Raw genomic sequence first — 19,925 nt, forward strand, 5'->3', positions numbered from 1 at the left:
ACCAAACCAAACCAAACCAAACCAAACCAAACCAAACCAAACCAAACAACAATAAAAAAGAGGAAAAGGGACTTGGCTAATATTTTATGCTTCCATAGTCAAAGGGAGCAGCAGTGAGAGAGGAGGAGAAGCTGGGTCTGACCACCATGTGCATCTCTAATGCAGACTTCTCCACCTACACTTTTGTTTTAAACCACTCTGTTAAAAGAAAGCCACAAGCCAAACTAAATAGGAAGGAAGAACACAAGTAGATGCATGGATCAGTTAGGCTATGCAAAGTTTGAAAGAGTTTTGGATTCTTCTAGGTGACTGATTACATATTCCCATTATTTCCTAGTCACAGAGATGACCTTGCCTCAAGTGCTAGTGCTACCTCTTGCCCAAGTTCACTGTTTTTCTGGTGTTGTCTGATGGTTGTTAACTTCCCTCAGAAAGGAGACACTGGGTTTTCTCTCAAGGTCATGGTTGTGATAACAAGGCTCTGGAGATCTGACGCCTAAGTGCCAGGATAATGAAGCCATCTCCAACCACAGCCCCCATGTAACCAACTGCAGAAACATACTTGCTCTGGAAGAATCCTCCTTCAGGTCTCCCCTCATATCACAGATTCTTGAAGGTGCCTTGACCCGGGAGACGAAGTTACAGTGTGAACCCCGCAAGCCAATCACTGCTACCCACCAAAGAAACCATAGTTCTTCTTTTTTATTTTTTTAAGAAACCACAGTTGAGGGTGGAGACACAAGGAGAAAAGAATACTTCAGGATATGCACAAGAAGGGGAAAACTCTGAGATTTATGTCTTTGGGCCACAGTAAGAAAGTGACCCAAACCCAGTATTATAATATTAGGTTTACAATATTACAGTTGCAATATTGTACCAATCCATGGTAAAACAAAAACAACCAGAGCTACAACACTACAGCTAAGCCAGCAGGAACAGGACAGCGCAGAGGAAAAATATCCAATATTCCATCAACATAACTGTAAAACAGTTAACGACTTGTCTCCTTTATTGTCAAAGGGATATGGAATCAACCTTAAGAAAACCTTTTTTCATTTGCATTTATATGAGCGCTCACTGAATACCTCCTACAGATAGAAATAACATTTGCTGACTTGGGGTTGGGCAGGGTGGTGACAAAGCCTAAAAGACAATTCACCCCTCAGTTTATAACTGCACTAGAGAGAAAGAATACAACGTAAGGAGAAGTAAGGCAGCATGTGAATACGTACAGAAAACAACTAACTATGCCTTGGGTGTCTTCAAAAAGAGGATGTTAAGTTCCCTCTTTTGACTTTGGCCTTTGAGTTAATCAATCTGCCCAGAGCCATCTCATTCCATTTCCCATAGTTTTGCAGTATTTCTTGGTTTCACTCCTATTGTGGAGGGGTGGCAGCCAGGGTCTTTATGACGTATCTGGCTTTATTAGGCATGCAGCAAAGGTGGGATCTGCCTGGTGGGTAAAAGGAACACAGACAACCCTGCTGGGTGTTAACAGAGTCCAGAGCGAGATCTGGCTGGATTTCCTCACCGCGCTGGGGTTAGCAGTGCCAGAGAGCTTTGAGGCTTTCTCAGGATACGCACAGTCTGAAGTTGACACCACTCCCTGGGTGCCAAGAGCCAGCAGAAGCTCTCTGGGAAGCAAATGGGAGAAGAAGGACTGCAAATCAAAGGCACGAGGGATGCCAAATCTTCGGTGCTGGGCATGTGGCTGGAGGCATTAAGGTCTCTAAGGCAGGGGCGGGGGTGGGAGGGAAGCTCCAGATGCTTCTGGTCTTTTCCCCCACTCCCAAGAAACCAGAGTAGAGTCAAGAATCCAGAACTAAAGCCCATATTCCTAAGGGCTTAGTTAAAAGGTTAAGTGGTGGACATTTGAGAATGAAAACTGCTTTTCAAAAGAGTTACCATAATGTTGGGAGCACAGCATTATCTGAGGGCGAAGATATGAACTCCCATAGATAAATAATAGGGAGAGTAAATGTAGAAACGTGATTTTAAGGGTGACTTTATAATCCAAGTAAATAAGGTCACATCTAACTAACAGAAAATATTTACATAGCATCTTTATAAGATTGAATAAATATTAGCTATTTATTTATCATACGCCTAAGAAACGCTGGGTTATCATTCACATTCCAAATAAGTGATTCAAAGGACACGTTTCATGCATACAAAAGCCATCAAATAGACATAAATATAGTCCTTCAGTGATAATTCTAAAGAGCAAGATAAGCATTTCACTTTACAATTTAACCTTATTAATTCAATAGTCAAAGATCAAAAAATAGGGATGAAATTAAACAAATTCAGGTCGACCACTGTGACGTGTCCTGGGGGCCAACAGGGCATTTAATCAATGCACCTGGTACTCGAGGGCATACTTAGTAACTTCATCCTGGGCGGTGAGCATGTCTAAAAGAGAGGCACTGCTTTGTCGGGACCCAGGAAAAGGGTGGCCCACTACATCTGGGAGTCCCTGTCACTTCCCGCCCCGGGTAACACTCCAGTGTAGACACCGCCCCTCTCTCCTCAGGCCCTACCTGGGGAGTGCACAGTGGACTCCCTATTCTCAGCATCTGCATTTCTTTGGAATCCAGAGAATTAACAACCTAACTGCCCCCTCCTCAAAGTAGCCTCAAGCAGTGACCGGCGAGAGTTGGCATGTATGGTCTCAGCTCCTTCACCCCTTGGGTGGGAAAATTCCAATGTACAACTTCGACACTGGCTCCTATATAATGGTCACTGGCTTAATGACGCACCCTTTCTTGGCTCTCCTCCTTTCCCCATTTCACTTCTTGAATGCCCTACTGGTGTTTTCCAGGACCCCCCGACTCGCAAGTAAACTCTTGGTCCCTGAATTCTTGTCTTAGTGTATTTCGAGGGGCGCCTAAACTTTGATACTCTGAGCTGTCTTCATCATCTCTGGGCCTAACTTAGCCTCCTCCCAAGACCGCTTCAGCTATCAATCACTGCTGGTGTCAAGGGACCGGCAGTTTCAACTGAAGACAAACAGGCAGGGTCATGGCTGCTTCGGGGTGAGGGTGGGCTCTTCATTCCCGAGGATTATTAGTAGCCCAGAGCCGCACAAAGTAGAAATCTTGTGGAAGGTCATCATGGGAAAGGAACAGCAGAGCATGGGTCAGGAGGGGACGTCAGGTGGCAGCCGCCCCCTGGGACACCATAGGGCGGCAGCGGGTGGGACCCCCTTCCTGGGAGAGATGGGGAAGAAGAGCAAGCCCAAGCCACCTGGCCTTGCCTCTCCTTTGTCCCTGAAGGTGCACTCCGAGCCTTCTGCCTTAAAGCCCACTGCTGGCTTCTCTGCCCTCTCCCTGAGAGCCCGCCCTGTGTCTACACACTTCATGGCCGGCTTTTGAGCTCTGTCTCCCCCAGTTGAGTTTGAGGTCCATTCCTATACCACTGGCTTCAGCCCCGGGTGCTCTCCCAGGAAGGACACTCATTCCCGTTCCCGGGAACAGCCCCCAGGCAGTGGGAGACTTAAATCCCCGTGCAGTGGGAGACTTCCTGTAAGTGCCCAGCAATCAGCCCCATTCCTAAACCTGTCAAGGAGCCCTTATGCCTTTGTCTGGAAGGCTACGTCCCTGCGGAGTTCTTCGAAAGTTACAATCTGCTTTAATACACAGCCATCCATCTTGCCCTCCACTCTCAGTCCCCTGCCACTTCAATTATTTGTTTGTTACCAGATCCTTCTTTCTGTTTAAACATCTTCTTCACGGTCTGGCAGGCAGAGCCATCCCCAAGGCACACCCCGCAGCGATCCTCCGTGGCGTTGGAGCCGATTTCGTAGTCACAGCCGACCATCTGTGGGGAAGAGAGGCTGAGGGTCACCGACACAGACAGGGGACCCCACACCCGCCTTCTCCTTTTCCCCTTCACTCTTGATGAGATCGGGGCTGGGGACAGATACAGGGACAAACGGTTCCTGTCCCTGGGGGCAGCCAGAGGAGTAACCACAGCATCCACCGATGGTAAAGGCACACTGAGTGGGTCTCTGGTTTCCCCTGAGTCACAGCCGGAACTGAACACCGTTCCAAACATTCAACATCGAAAATGTCTTGGGGGGCGCCTGGGTGGCTCAGTTGGTTAAGCGACTGCCTTCAGCTCAGGTCATGATCCTGGAGTCCCAGGATCGAGTCCTGCATCGGGCTCCCTGCTCGGCAGGGAGTCTGCTTCTCCCTCTGACCCTCCTCCCTCTCGTGCTCTCTGTCTCTCATTCTCTCTCTCTCAAATAAATAAATAAAATCTTAAAAAAAAAAAAAAAGAAAATGTCTTGGAATCACAGCTGCTGGAACAGTAAACCCCCTTCTGATGTGCAAGCCTCATGTCCCCTCGTCTCTGGTGAGAATTCCCAGGGATGATGGAGTTACTCCGCCTATAAAGTGGTGGTCCAATCCCTTGCCACGCCTCCCTGGGGTGATCCCTGCCTCCTGTCTGAGCACAGCGGGCGAGCCAGTGGCCACCAAGAGGAAGGGCTGGCTCGATGCTGAGACTCCGTCAGTCCCATGAGGGGTGACATCTCTGACCTGTGGACCATCACCTGATGCTCTGCAGCCTCCTAAGACCCAGCCCCCACTGCACCTCACACGTAGCCGTATCCCAGCCATCATGAGCTTTCTCCCGTGAGCCGAGACTGACCTCGCCCATGCTCTGGACAGGATCCCTTCCCAGGGCTCTGCCCATCGGCCCTTCTCTGTCACCTTCTTTCCCTCGCCATGGATCCTTCTCCTCAGCCAAGTCTTTCCCACCCGAAAATCCCCATGCTGGGAAAGGAGAGCAATTAAACTGGGGCTGTTCAGTAGCATCAGAAACCAAAAAATCATGACACTTAGACAGAAAGTCACGAAACACACGAGCCTCCCCTGGAGGTCTTTGTTGCTTGCTCTCTGGCCAAAGAGAGAGGGAAACTGGACCATATTCTACTAGTCAGACTTCTCTGCTTGCAAAGAAGTGTGCCTACGCAGTTTTATTTTTATTTTTTTCTCCTTCAAGGATAATTCCCTTCCTTGTTTTATTTTTTATATTTCCAAGTTTGTGTTTTAATCCCATTAGAGTTAACATGCAGTGTCCTATCAGTTTCAGGTGTACAGTAGAGTGACTGGGCACCTCCACAGAGAAGTGGTGCTCATCACATTTCCTTTCTTATTTTAGAGCCAACTCAAATTGACTGAAAGGAAGAACAGTTTGGGTTTTTAAATACACCCTCCCTCCACCAGCTGAACAGAGAATTAATGGCCGGTGACAGAGAATACCTCCATTCCTCAAACTGTCTCTTTAGGTCCAAGGATTGTGTTACGTGACCCAGTTGGGAAAAAAATAAAGTGCTAAGAGATTTTTAAAAAATTAATCATGCTAATCACAATAAGAAAAAGAAACTGTCTGGATGTGTACTCAGTGGTCATGAGTAAAATGTCAGCCCTTCACAAGTGATATGTTTACATCAAGCTTGAGCATACTCTGATAAGCCGATCCTCACAGGTCATACCCCCAGAGACTTTCATTCCTTCTCTCATTTGGGATGAGCCAGGAAATCAACTGGGAGACACAGTAAAGTGTTTTTTCAAATCTCTACCAGAAGAGGATAGATACAAATGTGAAGAATAACGTTAAGAAAGCCAGGAAAACAAATACAGTGAGCCCATCTTTCTCTCCAGCAGTATCTGTCTGCATACTTGGGGCTGGAGGTGGGGGTGGGGGAGGGAGACAAGGCATATTCACTGTCCCACAGCAAATTAGAGGGGTTCTTGTAGAGGCGTCACCTCAACTGCTTCTCCCATCAGCAGCACCCAGCACAAGCAACACTGCATCCAGTGTCTAACACGAGACCTAGGAAGACATAAGCCAGTCCCCCTTGCTGCACATAAAACATAAGGGCTCCCAGGGGAAAGCAAGCAGATGTCACTCTGCTTTTTCGTGCCATGTACTCTGGCAAGGGGGCCCACGACAATATTGTCTTTCCGCCTTCAGCAGAATCAGAGGTGGCTTTCCCGCAGCTACCAAACGCGGACAATGAGTCCAGCAAGGGTCTCCTCAGGTGGGACTCCTCACATGCCTGACTGCCACTCCAATGAGCAACATTAAAAAAAAATAATTTAAATTTCCCATTGTATAACTTCTTTCTTTAAAAAACAGCTTTATTGGGGTGCCTGGGTGACTCCGTTGGTTAAGCGTCTGTCTTCGGCTCAGGTCATGGTCCCCGGGTTTTGGGATCGAGCCCTAGGTCCAGCTCTCTGCTCCGTGTGGAGCCTGCTTCTCCCTCTCCCTCTGCCTGCCGCTCCCCTGGCTTGTATGCACTCTGTCAAATAAATAAATAAAATCTTTAAAAAAAATACCTAAGGGACTTCTGTGAGTCCCAATTTCCTCATCTTTAAAAAAACAAATTAATTAAAATTAAAAATTAAAAACAGCTTTATTGAGGCATAGTAGATATAGAAAACACTGTCCACATTTAATGTGAACAACCTGATGAGCTTGGATTTACACAAATACCGGTGAAACCATCACTTACCATCAAGGTAACAGGCATAGCCATCCCCCCCTCACAGCTTCCTTGTGACTCTTTCTGTGTGTGTGCTAAGAACATTTAACAGGGGATCTAGGCTCTCAACAAATTTTTAAGTGTACTATACAGTATATTAACCACAAACACCATATCCACAGTGATGTCTAGGACTTGGCATCTTGCCTGACTGAAACTTCATACCCATTGAACAACAACTCTCCACGGTTCCCTCCCCTCAGCCCTTGGCATCCCTGTTTTATTCTTAGCTTTTGTGAGGCTGACTATTGCAGATTCTCATGTAAGTAGAATCATGTGGAGTTTGTTCTTCTGTGAGGGTCTTGTTTCACTGAGCATAATGTCCTCCAGACTCATCCCTATTGTCACAATGGCAGGATTTCCCTTTTTTTAAAAGCTGAATAATATTCCATAGTATGGATACAACATGGTATATACCACATTTTCTTTGTCTACTCATCTGTTGATGGACATTTGGGTTGGTTTCATAGGTTGGCTGTTGTAAATACCGCTGTAATGAACATGGGAGTACAGATATTTCTTCAAGATGCTGATTGCAATTCTTTTGGATACACACCCAGAAGTCCCACGTCTGGGTCATATGGTAGGTTTTATTTTTAATTTTTTTGAGGAAACCTCCATATTGTTTTCTATAATGGCTGCACAATTGTACATTCCCACCAACAATATGTAGGGTCGCCATTTCTCCACATCTTCAGCAACACTTATCTTTTGGTTTTTTGAAGATAGCCATCCTAACAGGTGTGAGGGGATATCTTATGGTGGGTTTGATATGTATTTCGATGTTCAATAGTGTTAAACACCTATTCATATACCATTTGTATGTCTTCTCTGGAGAAATATCTATTCAAGTCCTTTGCTCATTCTTTTAATCGGGTTGTTTTTCTGCTATTGAGTTGTAGGAGTTCCTTACACATTTTAGATATTAACCCCTTGTCATATATATGGTTGCAAATATTTTCTCATTCTGTAGATTGCCTTTTTATTCTAATGATTATGTCCTGTCAGAAGCATATCCATCAATTCTTGACCCTGTCATGTGGACTGAAGTGCACACTATCTTGAGTATTAGAGATTTCAGGTTCCAGGCTTTCATCCAGGCCTCCAGCTCTGTTAGTGAATGCGTAATATGTATTCTTAGCAATTCTCACATTTTGCTTATGAGTTAACACTGTTTTACTTTGTAAATTCTCAGGGGACGGAGAAGACCTGAAATAACAACTGGTGCCAAGACCCGATCCACCTAGAATGTCATCACTGCTCCCTATAGCCCCTCGGCAGAGGTAGACAACGGAAGTCTGCCTGGTTCTAAGATGAGACTTGTTCTTAGCTGGTGAAACTCCAAGTGTAATAATGGGGCAGAGTTACGCTTCCCTGAAAAGAACAGGTAAATGATACTGCCATTTGATAAAAAGGCTGTCCTCACCATAACTTTGAAGGTTAGGATCTGGCATTCTGGAGAGAGATGTGGCCCAGACAAACTGATAAGGGGATGTTCCACAAATCACTGAAATGGCCAAAATGGCCTGGAGAGAGAGCAAAGCAGGTTCAGGACAGTTTCTGAGAGAATGAGAGAGGGGAGCTCACGTAGGACAGGTAGAAAGATATCACGTAAGGTGGAGGACTAAACTGGGATTCACAAAGTTGATTTTTTATTTTAAGATGTATGCAGTAGGCTGAGCCTAAGAGCAGAAAGGGGTTGGGGTGCCTGGGTGGCTCAGTCGTTAAGCGTCTGCCTTCAGCTCAGGTCATGGTCCCAGGGTCCTGGGATCGAGCCCCGCATCAGGCTCCCTGCTCATCGGGAAGCTTGCTTCTCCCTCTCCCGCTCCCCCTGCTTGTGTTCCCTCTCTCACTGTGTCTCTCTCTGTCAAATAAAATCTTAAAAAAAAAAAAAAAGAGCAAAAAGGGGTTGATCGGGTCCAGGGTCCTGGGGTGAGAGGTGGATAAAAGGCTAAGAGAAGTGTGGGAACAGCTGATGCGACAGATCAGGGCATCCGGGCTGCTTGGGAAGGAAGTGAAGCCAGAGCCATGCTGACTGGGAGAAAAGGGGAGAGAGAAGAACCTGAAATCAAGAGCTGGTTCCCAGGAGAAAGGGCTGGGGGCAGGTGTGGGAATACCTGCCCGTAAGTTTACAAGCTTATTCCATGTCCTGCTTGTGATTAAAAATGGGAGATAGGGGTGCCTGGGTGGCTTAGTTGGTTAAGCGTCTGCCTTCAGCTCAGGTCATGATCCTGGAGTCCCAGGATCGAGTCCCGCATCAGGCTCCCTGCTCAGCAGGAAGTCTGCTTCTCCCTCTGACCCTCACCCCTCTCATGCTGTCTCTCTCATTCTCTCTCTCTCAAAAATAAAATCTTTTTAAAAATTAAAAACAAACAGGGGCGCCTGGGTGGCTCAGTCAGTTAAGCAGCTGCCTTCGGCTCAGATCAGGATCCCAGGGTCCTGGAATCGAGCCCACATCGGGCTCCCTGCTCAGCAGGAAGCCTACTTCTCCCTCTGCCTGCCACTTCCCCAGCTTGTGCTCTCTCTCTCTCTCAAATAAATAAATAAAATATTAAAAAAAAATTAAAAACAAACAAACAAAAATGGGAGATAGCCTGAAAAGTCTAAGTTTAAATTCGTATCTTTGATAAACAAGTTTAAGAGTTTAGTACAACTTTTTAAAAAAATGGAGAAGGGCAGCAATAGACAGTTTACCTCCTAGAACAAATTCACTTCTGAGCAAGGCCTGCTGACTCTCTTGACAATGGAATCTGCAAATCTAACAGGCCAAAATGATGGCAAATATCATCATTTCAAAATAGCTGAATATATGAATAAAAGCAAATTCAATGAATGTTTATGTGAAGATAAGCAAACATATTTTCATATTCACAAAGAAGATGGATTAGACACTGCATACATATTTTTTTCTGATGGTGTATCTTTTTATTTCAATATATGTTCAATGCCCTTTGAAAAAACTGTAGTAAATCAGTAAGAAGACTAACAAAGCTGAAAATAACCACAACCTAGATCCTTGGAAGGTAAATTGTATTTAGGCTATTAAGACAAATTTGATTTGACATAATTTTTCAGCTTAAAATCTTGCTCAATGTGGTAAAGAGAGAAAGTGGGTAATTACAGCTTCTAACAAGCCCCAACTGGTTTCCAAAAAGAGGAAGTCAAGCTGAGAGACTCCAGCTTATTCTATTAAGCTGATTTAATTGGTGTCAAGAGAGATACCCAAGATCCCTTATGTTTTGTTCAAAGCACCTGTGTTCTCCATCATATGCTAAAGATACCGTCTCTGTGCTTGCAAAGGTGTTTAGGTCTAACAGAGAATTTTAGCATCGCATTCATTTCTCAGTGATTAAGGTCCTCAGCCCTAGCTGCATATGACAATTACCTGGGAAGTTTTTAAAATGTCAGTGCTCAGGCCCCGAATCCCAGAGGTTCTGAATCAACAGGTTTGAGATAGAGTCCAGATATCACTAGTTTTTTTGTTTTTTTTTTTTAGATTTTATTTATTTATTTGACAGAGAGACACAGCGAGAGAGGGAACACAAGCAGGGGGAGTGGGAGAGGGAGAAGCAGGCTTCCCGCGGAGCAGGGAGCCCGATGCGGGGCTCGATCCCAGGACCCCGGGACCATGACCTGAGCCGAAGGCAGACGCTTAACGACTGAGCCACCCAGGCGCCCCCAGATATCACTAGTTTTTAAAAGCTCTTCAGATGATTCTAATAGGCAGCCAGGCCTGAGAACCACTGCCTCTGGACGGTGATGGGGCTGTTTTGGCCTGAATTAGCTAGATAAACCTCTTCCCACTCTGGAGAACCGATCTAACCTCAATACATATTAATTACTTCTGGCTCTTTGTAGCTACAGTGATGATTAGTAATGAGTCTGAAAGAGAATTTTGCCTGAGTTCTTACAAATGTAGAGTATGATTAGGACTTGCTTTTAACTCACCCATTCCCGGGAATTGTCATGTTGCCTCCTATGCTTTGGTCACTACTGGAATAAGTCAATAGGCAACTTCAAGGTGATAAATATATCTTTCCGGGGCAGTGAACATTTATGGGCAGGAGCTTTCCATGACAGCAATTTAGTCCAGTGGAAAAAAAATTACGATAAACATTTACAAAAGGAAATAAAATGAATTAGAAGTTTATTGTGTGTCAGGGGCTCTGTTAGGGGCTTAACATAGATGTCTGTCTTTAATCTTTTGGACACCAACTAGGAAGTTACATTAACACTCCAATTTTAAGAAAAAAAAATGAGTCTCAGCAAAATATACAGAGTTATACAATTGGTACACAACGGTATTAAGTTCAGATTCTAGAGCCTGAGCACTAATCATTGTGCTTTCCTAACAGCTAATTAGAACTTTTATATAACTTCTCCTTCATTGATTAAAAACACCTTTTCTTTAAACAGAGATTTATGCCTGGGTGTTGGATCACAAAACTTGTTCATCAGTTCCTTGCAAACTAAACGGCAAGCACCGGAAAAGAGTTCTTCAATGGTTGTGCATATAAAAGCACTGACAAATCAGGTCTCAGTCATTTCTGAAAAGGCGGAGTTGATTAATGGAGTCAGTGTGGAAAAGCTAAACAGAAATCAGAAGACCTGGCTGAAAACTACCTGTCATGCCATCTCTCTTCCTAAGGTGGATCATGTTGGTAATCAATGGAGAATTACATGTAAAAATGCTTTGCACAAAACACTACGCAAACTATTGTTAATTTCAGCTTTTTCTCAAGTTTAAGCACTCTGCTGGCATGTAACCAATAAATAATTTAATACCACAAAAATAATCAGGGTCGTCTCTTCCTAATAATTCTTCCTTTAAATTGCTTCTTCTTCAATTTTACTCTGTTCTAATGCCTAAAATGATATCACAGAAAACATCAGTAAGTCAAGAAACAAAGACCACAGCAGGAGGGAAAGCATTCAGTTCCAAACTGTTGGCTCTGATCAAAACTGTAAATTCCTGTCTCACAGATCACATATAAAAACCAGACCAATGTGAGGTTTTCGTGCCAATGTCATGAAAGCAAAAGCTTAGAACACCTGACTTCCTGAATTAATAAAAATCATGATTTTTATAAAGTTGTAGATTAAGGAAACATACCCAATACCTTACATATGCCATTAATACAGACATTTCTGCTGTTGCCACCTTCAAAGCAAGGGGTACCATCAATGACAGCATCCAGCATTTTCTCGGAAAACTGGCCATCTATGGGTCGGCAGTAGAGCTCACAAGGATGTGCTGGAGTGAAAAAGAGACAAATCCTTGCAAGTTAGCTTTTTTAGCTCAGCACCCTTCCTGCAGGATTATTTTTGTACATACTACCCCCCAAGAGTCGTTTATCTGGAGGTTCCCATCTTTCACCTTTCCTGTGACACATGCTGAAAGGCAGGCTTTTTTTTCTTTTTCCAGTTAAAGGGTTCTACAACAAATTAAATCTAGAAGATTGTTTAAAATGTTATGCCCTTTGTTATAAATGATGAGACCTTTCAATCAAACACTGAACTGTGCTTCTAAAGAGAAGGTGCGGAGCCTCTGGTGTTAACCTAGAAACGAAGTAAAAGCAACCACAGGACTCCAGACAAGCATGGCGCCTGCCCACTGTTTGCTGCAAAGTAAGTAGACCTCTAGGGAAGAGGCAGTCCCCTCCCACGGGGCCAGGTCTCTACGAACACTGCCACCACTATCATGACCCCACCACCAACGAACATCTTCCTTTGCTCTCCTCAAGTCCAAGAAGTCCTTGGACACAGATTTACAAACACAGAGAAACAGAAAGCCTGATTTTTTGCTGAAGCTGAAGCCAACGTGCTTACCGTAATGGTCTATCCCATTATGCTGGGTCCTACAATGAATATATTTTAGGGTTCAATTTTCTACTCCCTTGTGAATGAGGATGGGTTGATTTCCAGCACAAGAACTGTTCTAAAGATTTACTTAATAAAATATGTACCTATACATAGGTAAATACAGTAACCAGAAAGATAACTTTGAAAGCATAAATTGCCTTAAAAATTTTAATAGGTAATACCTGTGTATGATATGAAGAATTCATATAGTAATTTCCTTGTGAATGTTACATCTTGTTTTTTTTTTAATTGAAAAACCTGAGAATGTATTTTTCAGAAAGGTCTTTCTTGTGGGGAATCTCTTTTGGATCTGTTTATTGAGGAAGGACTTGAGTTTCTGGGGGGGGTGACCAGCTGAGAGCTCAATGAGACCAGCCATCGACCATATGCCATGGACCCACCCAGTGTGGATGCTAATACAAATACCCAGCTAACACAAAGCCAGAGTGTTCAACCCTAGGTATGGCTGCTCAAGAATGCAAGATCCATTTGGTAAAGAAATAAAAGTACAAAACACAAACATAACTAAGAGCAGAAGTTCTGGGCAAACTTGAGACAGAGGTCAAGAGCATCTGTTTAAAGCTTAGAGGACAAAGGTAAAAACAAAGGAAGCATACTGACTGATGTTATACAAAGAGCAGTGGATAAGTTGTCTGAGGAAATGAACAAAGTCAAAATGAGTTGGAGAGATCACAGCACAAAGCACCAATGGAAAAGGACCAGAAGACCCGGGGACAAAGCAAGACTTGGGATTATTGTAAACCTTTATTCCTGGCAATGTGATTAGCTCTGTCACTGCCTGAACCAGAACAGAAGGGACGTAGAGGGAGCCCCCTGGGTGCAGCTCTGCTCTCCTGGAGATGGGATCACCCATCCAGGTGTGCTGAGTCTGGGGAATCATTTCATGAAACACTGGGCTATTAAGTAGAAGGATGGAGGCAGGGGAAACACTGTTAAATAAGACTTTGATTTGAGCTTTAGAATTTGGATTTGAGATTTTGTATTTGGACACATAAAGCACAAAGAGAAAGCAGCTCTGAGTAATTCTGGAGCTTTTCTAAAGGAATTATCTGTTGCAGCCTGCTGGGAAGGGCTGGGACTAGAAATGAAGAGGCTGCAAAATTTAAGATGGTGCTCACTCTCAGGGGTTGTGTATAAATGGGTCCTCCTAGCAAGGAAATCCCCATCCAATGGCAAGTGTTGTACTGAATTCCAGACTGGTGAAGTTCCAACGGTTGCCTTAGTTTTACTCCCTCTGGGCTTGTACTATTTGACTCACTCCCTGAAGGAAAAAACTATCCAGAGACTTTCACTAGTCTTGTTTATATGGTGAGTTAAGAGGAATTTTGCTTAATAAAATAACAGCCAAGGGCACCTGGGCGGCTCAGTTGGTTAAGCGACTGCCTTCGGCTCAGGTCATGATCCCGGGGTCCTGGGATCGAGTCCCACATCGGGCTCCCGGCTCAGCGGGAAGCCTGCTTCTCCCTCTCCCACTCCCCCTGCTTGTGTTCCTGCTCTCTCTGTCTCTGTCAAATAAATAAATTAAAAAAATTAAAAAAAAAAAACAGCCAATATATCATTTGCACACTCTTTCCCAGATCTTGTTGTGCTTCACAGCAGTGATCTCTCATTTTAACAGTCACAACCCCCCTATGGTGTTAGTTCTTTTATTATCACCATTTCATAGATAAGGCACAGAAAAATGGAGTTTCCCGAGATCTCACAGTGTGAGTGGTAGAGCTAAACCTGGTGCTTTAGCTTAGAGCCCACTCTACTATCCCCTAACCTACAGGCACAGAATTTTCTTTAACAAAAGCTCTCTGAAGTATCTACTCTTTAGGTTATTAGGCAATGCATTTATTTACAGCTCATATCTGAGGTGAGAACTTGGTAGAATTCCAGTGGGACTCCATTTTAATATTCTCTCACAGGGCTTAAATACAGAGAATCACCAGCCTCTGATTTCTACAGGGAGTGTATGTAAAATTTTAGCTCATGAAAGTCCAATATTTCCTTGAGAAAGTTACTAAAGCTTTCTGTGACTCAGTTTCTTCATCTGAAAAACGGGGATAATAATACCCACCTGGCAATGCAATTGGTGAGGGTTAAGACAGAGATCATATGTTGAGCACTCTGCATGGGATCTGGTATAACAGTAAGTGCTCGACAAATGGCAGTTATGATTGTTGTTTTCACCTCTTTACCATAAACTCTAGATGAATTCTAAAGGTCTTGGGGTTGCCCCACCATGCTATGCTTCTATCATTCCAATCTTCTCCCATAGCAGCCAAAAGACACATATTTTGTAATGCTGGTTCAGTTCTCCTTCCCACACAGACAAACCTTTCCTGAAATAGCCTCTTCTCCTTCAGATTATTCTGTTACACCACTTCTAATCAGTTCTACACTAAATCCAGACTTTGTGTTACTATTTCCTAAACAATTTCTGTCTTGTCAGTTTAGCATAAAAAATTCTAGATCCCTGCTAGATCAGCAGGTGGTTCCATGACTTTCCTTTACTGCCACTCTGGACCCGGTTCAAAGATGTTCTGCTCACACAGTAACTACTGAGGTCTTCACAGCTCTATGCTTTCGAGACTATGGATTTTACAAGCTCCTCAGCCAAGCTGCAATGTCCTCGAGGACACTTAGATCCTCTGTGCATTGACCGGCCATTATTGGCCAGCTCAGAATGTGGAGGAGGAGCCGTAAGACATGCTTGTTGAGGACTCAACTGCACAACAAAGGTGAGAATAAGCACAGTCCAGGGGATTCTGCTTCACACAGCTTGAACATCAGATCTCCAGGGATTCCAGTCTCGGCCCTGACCCCTACATCTCACCCAAGGCCTCCTCGGTCTCTAGTCTGAGCAGTGGGCTTGTCCGAGAATGATATTAAAACCTCTAATGGGGTATCTGGCACAGGGTGGTTGTTTAGATGTGGCAAGTTATTACCATTAACCTTTCCCAATGAATACTAGCAGACCGTTACCCCTAGAAAAGGCTCCTAACGCATGTTTACTAATTAACAGACATGACAGAGGTCAACACTGTTAGGGAGAAAATTTGGGACCAAGTGGCAAAGAGATCATCTCGATCCGGAGAGAGAATCAACTCAGTCATAAAACTGAACCTTGACCTTAGTGATAGAAGTCAAGGGTGTTCATTGCAGCATTAAAGGTTTATCCAGAGAGAAAAGGACGGATCAATGAAGTTGCACTCATATAATGTTGTTTAGTTTATTCACAGACTCAGTATGCAGTCACTACAAGGAATGAAGTAAGCTGTAATATTATGACATTCTGCTAATGAATAAAGAAAGTTGCAAGACTAGCAAGGTATGGTTTCATCTTGTGTGCAAACTAAAACCTGCTGTTAACAATGGTTGCCTCTAAGGAATAAGTTAAGCATGGTGGGATAGTAATTTATTTTTATTTCATTCTATTATGTACACTTGCATGTTTTTTAAGGAAACATACATTCCTTTTAAAAATAACATCTTAGTCATCAGAAAGGATGACTACCCACCATTTGCATCGACATGAATGGAACTGGAAGGGATTATGCTAAGTAAAATAAGTCAAACAGAAAAAGACAATTATCACACCGTTTCACTTATTTGTGGAACATAAAGAATAGCATGGAGGACGTTAGGAGAAGGAAGGGAAAAATGAAGGGGGGGAATCGGAGGGGGAGACGAACCATGAGAGACTATGGATTCCAGGAAACAAACTGAGGGTTTCAGAGGGGAGGGGGGTGGGGGGATGGGTTAGCCTGGTGATGGGTATTAAGGAGGGCACGTATTGCAATGAGCACTGGGTGTTATATGCAAACAATGCAAACATGGAACACTGTATCAAAAACTAACGGGGTTTTTGAGGTACTGTATGGTGACTAACATAAAATAATAAAATAAAAAAAAATAATGTCTTGGCTATCCAACGAGAACACTGGAAAGGTCTCCTTTCTTCTGTATAATAACACATCTCCATGAAGAGAGGCCCTCCTTTTAGGACTTCTTTTCATTTTCCTTATGTAACACATGACTAATATATCCTTCAAGGTCAGACAGGTTAGTTCAAGTCTACTTCATGTAAGAAACACAAATTTCTACCGAATCTAAGCACAGTGGTCCATGGAGTCTTAGGAATAATCTAATAAAGAATCTCCTCTGGCCTTCGTCTTCCATGGTGCTTTGGGTATGTCATTAGGTTGGCCTAGGACATGGGCCTCTGCAGAAGGAGACAGGAGTAGCAATAGATGCTCTTAGTTCTCCATGGTCATCATGAGTATCAGAGAGTCTATCCCAACCTCATGGATTTCAGAACATCCACAGAGTTGAGTATTTTCACTCAGATTTATTCATCTGCCCTGACACACCCTTTGGATCATAAGATTTTTTTTTTTTTCCTCTACCTTTCAAGAGCATTCAAATCCATTTATAATTCAGCTAAGGGAAGAGTCTCAGACTCATTTACTGGTGAACTCTCAGCCTCACACTGTCTGATTAATCCTCTCCAAGGAAGCTTAGGTAACTGAATGAACCTACTGAATTTTTGGTTCTGGTGAAACAGGATGGCTCAAGATTTTCGGATAATGATTTTAAGAAGTGGTCATTAGAAGCCAAAGGTAAAACTTGGTAAGAAGGGAAAAAGTATTTCTTAGGTAAAGGAAAACTTTTGATGCATTTCACATTTTGTAAGTTTGCTATTAGAGTTTCACCATTTAAAAAAATCCAGTTTCTACATTCCATTTTCAGGCAGGTCTCCACGGGTATGAGCCCCAAAGCAGTTGGCCAGGGCATCACACTTGATTGAATGCTCTGTGTCACTGTCTTAAAGCTCTTAATTTTCTTTTTTTCTTTTTTTGAAAGAGAGAGAGTGGGGTTGGGGAGCAGAGGGAGAGGGAGAGAGAGAGAATCCCAAGCAGGCTCCATGCCCAGCACAGAGCCTGACACGGAGCTGGATCTCGCAACACTGAGATCATGCCCTGAGCCAAAATCAAGAGTCGGACACCTGACCCACTGAGCCACCCAGGCACCCCTTGAAGCTCTTAATTTTGTACTTGAACTTGTGTCTTATAGGTGAGATCTGATGGGACAATGAAGTGTGCATGAGCAGAAGACAGGGTGATATGCACATCTGCTGTTCCTTGCCAGATTTTAAGAAATACTAAACCTTAAGCAGAAGGCATAACTTAAGATGTTTTATTGTTGTAACAAGTAATATTTAACTTAAGAAAGAAACTCATTTTAATGACTAAGCTCAGATCAGCTTGAAGGAAAAAAACATATGAAAACTTCCTTACCAAAAATCAAATAATTGCTAAGATCTGTAACTTTTGGCTGGTCTAAACTGATACATTCTTTTACTTTCTGATATGGCAATATTATAATCCCCAAATATATCAAAATATACATTAGCCAAACAGAAGAAGGCATTAAAATTAATATATTCTACAATAACTGTGGAGCTATAAAAACAAGAACAGAGCTAATTTTTTCAAACAAATTAAACCTATTTCACTGATGTTGTAGGTGAGGCTAAATGTAGTAATATTTTCTGTTTGCTATACATTTTTATGTTCTGTCTTTTGATTAATGTGTTTAAGAACTGTGATTCTACCTTTGGAATTACAACTTAAATTATTTAAGAACAATTTTGTCATAATGCTTAAATGTTTAGAAACACTTGGTTTTCAAGGATTCAAGACAGATCAGTTTAACAAAGCCAGCATTTGTCATAATGCAAACAGCAGTTGGGGCTCTTTTCCCCCCACCAGAGTTCCTTGGCCATGAGATCATCTGTTCTTAAAATAGGAACGTCATCTTAGGTAAAATTCAAAATGTGATGCCTGGTTGTTAAGGACACAGGCTTAGCCCAGTGTCTGTTTTACTGGTTAACATTTAGGCTACAGTCAGGCCTGGGCTAATTCCTCCTGGCTCTACTCTATAGTCTGAGTTTGGGCAAGTCACTTAAATTCTCTACATCTATCAGCATATCTGGATAAATTGGGTGAAAACCCTACATTTCCCCATACGATTTTCTTGTAGAGAGAAAAATCAGGAAAACATGGTTATATAACATGCTGAGTGGAGGGCCTGGCACAGAGCAAATACTGACCTAAGTCTAATATAAGCTCTCCCCACTATCAGGATAATCACACGGTTTCACTTATTTGTGGAACATCCGTTAGAAATTAGTTTCACTGGGGCGCCTGGGTGGCTCAGTCGTTAAGCAACTGCCTTCAGCTCAGGTCATGATCCCAGGGTCCTGGGATCAAGCCCCACATCGGGCTCCCTGCTCAACGGGAAGCCTGCTTCCCCCTCTCCCACTCCCCCTGCTTGTGTTCCCTGTCTCACTGTATCTCTCCCTGTCAAATAAATAAAATCTTAAAAACAAAAAAAAAGGAATTAGTTTCACTGCAAGTAGCAGAAAATGTTGCTTCCTTGTCTGTAATAGACAGGACTTTATTTTCCCCCACATGATAGGAAATTCAGAGGTAGGAGTTTACCTCCTTCCAGTCTTCCTGCTCAGCCACTCGGCAGGGAGTGTCCACTTTCTGGCTGCAGTGTGGCTGCTCTGCCCCCCCGCCCCGCCCCCCACCAGGCAGCCGGAGGGGGGAAGGGTGAATGGCAGAAAGGCGAGGGGGTGAAGGCCAGCTCGGTTGGTACCATTAAAAACCTTTCCAGAGGCGCCTGGTGGCTTAGTCAGTTAAGCATCCGACTCTTGATTTTGGCTCAGGTCCGATCTCAGGGCCTGAGATGGAGCCCGCGTCGGGCTCTGCATGTGCACTGGGCTTGGATCCTGCTTAAGATTCTCTCTCTCCCTCTGCACCCCCACTCGCCTCTAAAAAAACAAAACAAAAACAAAAAACCCTCCCAGAAGCTTTACCCAGTGGGGCCTCCATCTTTATCTCTTTGGTCAGAATTGGGTCTCCCAGGAAGATGAGTTCGTGAGTCTTTCCATTTTCCGTCTCTTACTGTAGAGGAAAGTGAGGGCCAAGAGGGTTGGGACTGGCTTTGGGGTGTCTGCAAACATCATCCATATTATTCCATCATTTCCTCTCTTGAAGCCTCAGATTCCTAATCTGTCCAATGAGTGGCTTCTGGCTAGAAGAGCTCGCAGGTTGCTCCCCACACTTACATTCTCTTTAAAGGCTGTTTCTATCGAAAGCCCAAGTATTACTGTAATAAGCTCTGTGCACACCACCCAGGCCCCCGGATGTGGGCCTTAGCCCTCCAGCTCGTGGGAGCACCGCCTGCACTAGCCCCGAGCTGTCACCGTGGCTTAAGAGCTTCCCCACCCAAGGACACTCACTCCGTCCCTAGGCAGACCACACCCCGTGACCGGTGGAGCCGGGGCATAAGGGCTGGCTCTCCCGCCTCAACCTGGCAACTCTGAAACTCTGTGCCGGTTGCAGAGCTCCCCGTGGGGTGGGGTACAGCCTTTGCTGAGCTTGCACTGCAGCACAGCCTCCCCCCTGCACACTCCCTCTGCCTTCCCTCTCCT

At 43.9% G+C, this 19,925-nt stretch overlaps 1 protein-coding gene across 3 annotated transcripts in view; it reads right to left on the reverse strand.

Moving 5' to 3' along the window:
* Positions 1 to 19,925, reverse strand: part of LOC118006572 (A disintegrin and metalloproteinase with thrombospondin motifs 12-like) — a 298,824-nt gene that overhangs the window by 66,429 nt on the left and 212,470 nt on the right. For 2 of the 3 annotated variants that reach the window (XM_034999292.1, XM_034999293.1), the window contains exons 13-14: positions 11,674 to 11,807; positions 3,699 to 3,819 (exon numbers count right to left, since the gene is read on the reverse strand). In XM_034999292.1, coding sequence (XP_034855183.1) covers positions 3,699 to 3,819; positions 11,674 to 11,807 — 255 coding nt within the window. Of the gene's footprint in view, positions 1 to 3,698; positions 3,820 to 11,666; positions 11,808 to 19,925 lie in introns of those variants that run through there. The other variant, XM_034999294.1, reaches the window with a different exon arrangement.

Source organism: Mirounga leonina, unplaced genomic scaffold, assembly GCF_011800145.1.
Source record: "Mirounga leonina isolate KUSES-001 unplaced genomic scaffold, KU_Mleo_1.0 Mir_97, whole genome shotgun sequence".
NCBI classification, from domain to species: domain Eukaryota; kingdom Metazoa; phylum Chordata; class Mammalia; order Carnivora; family Phocidae; genus Mirounga; species Mirounga leonina.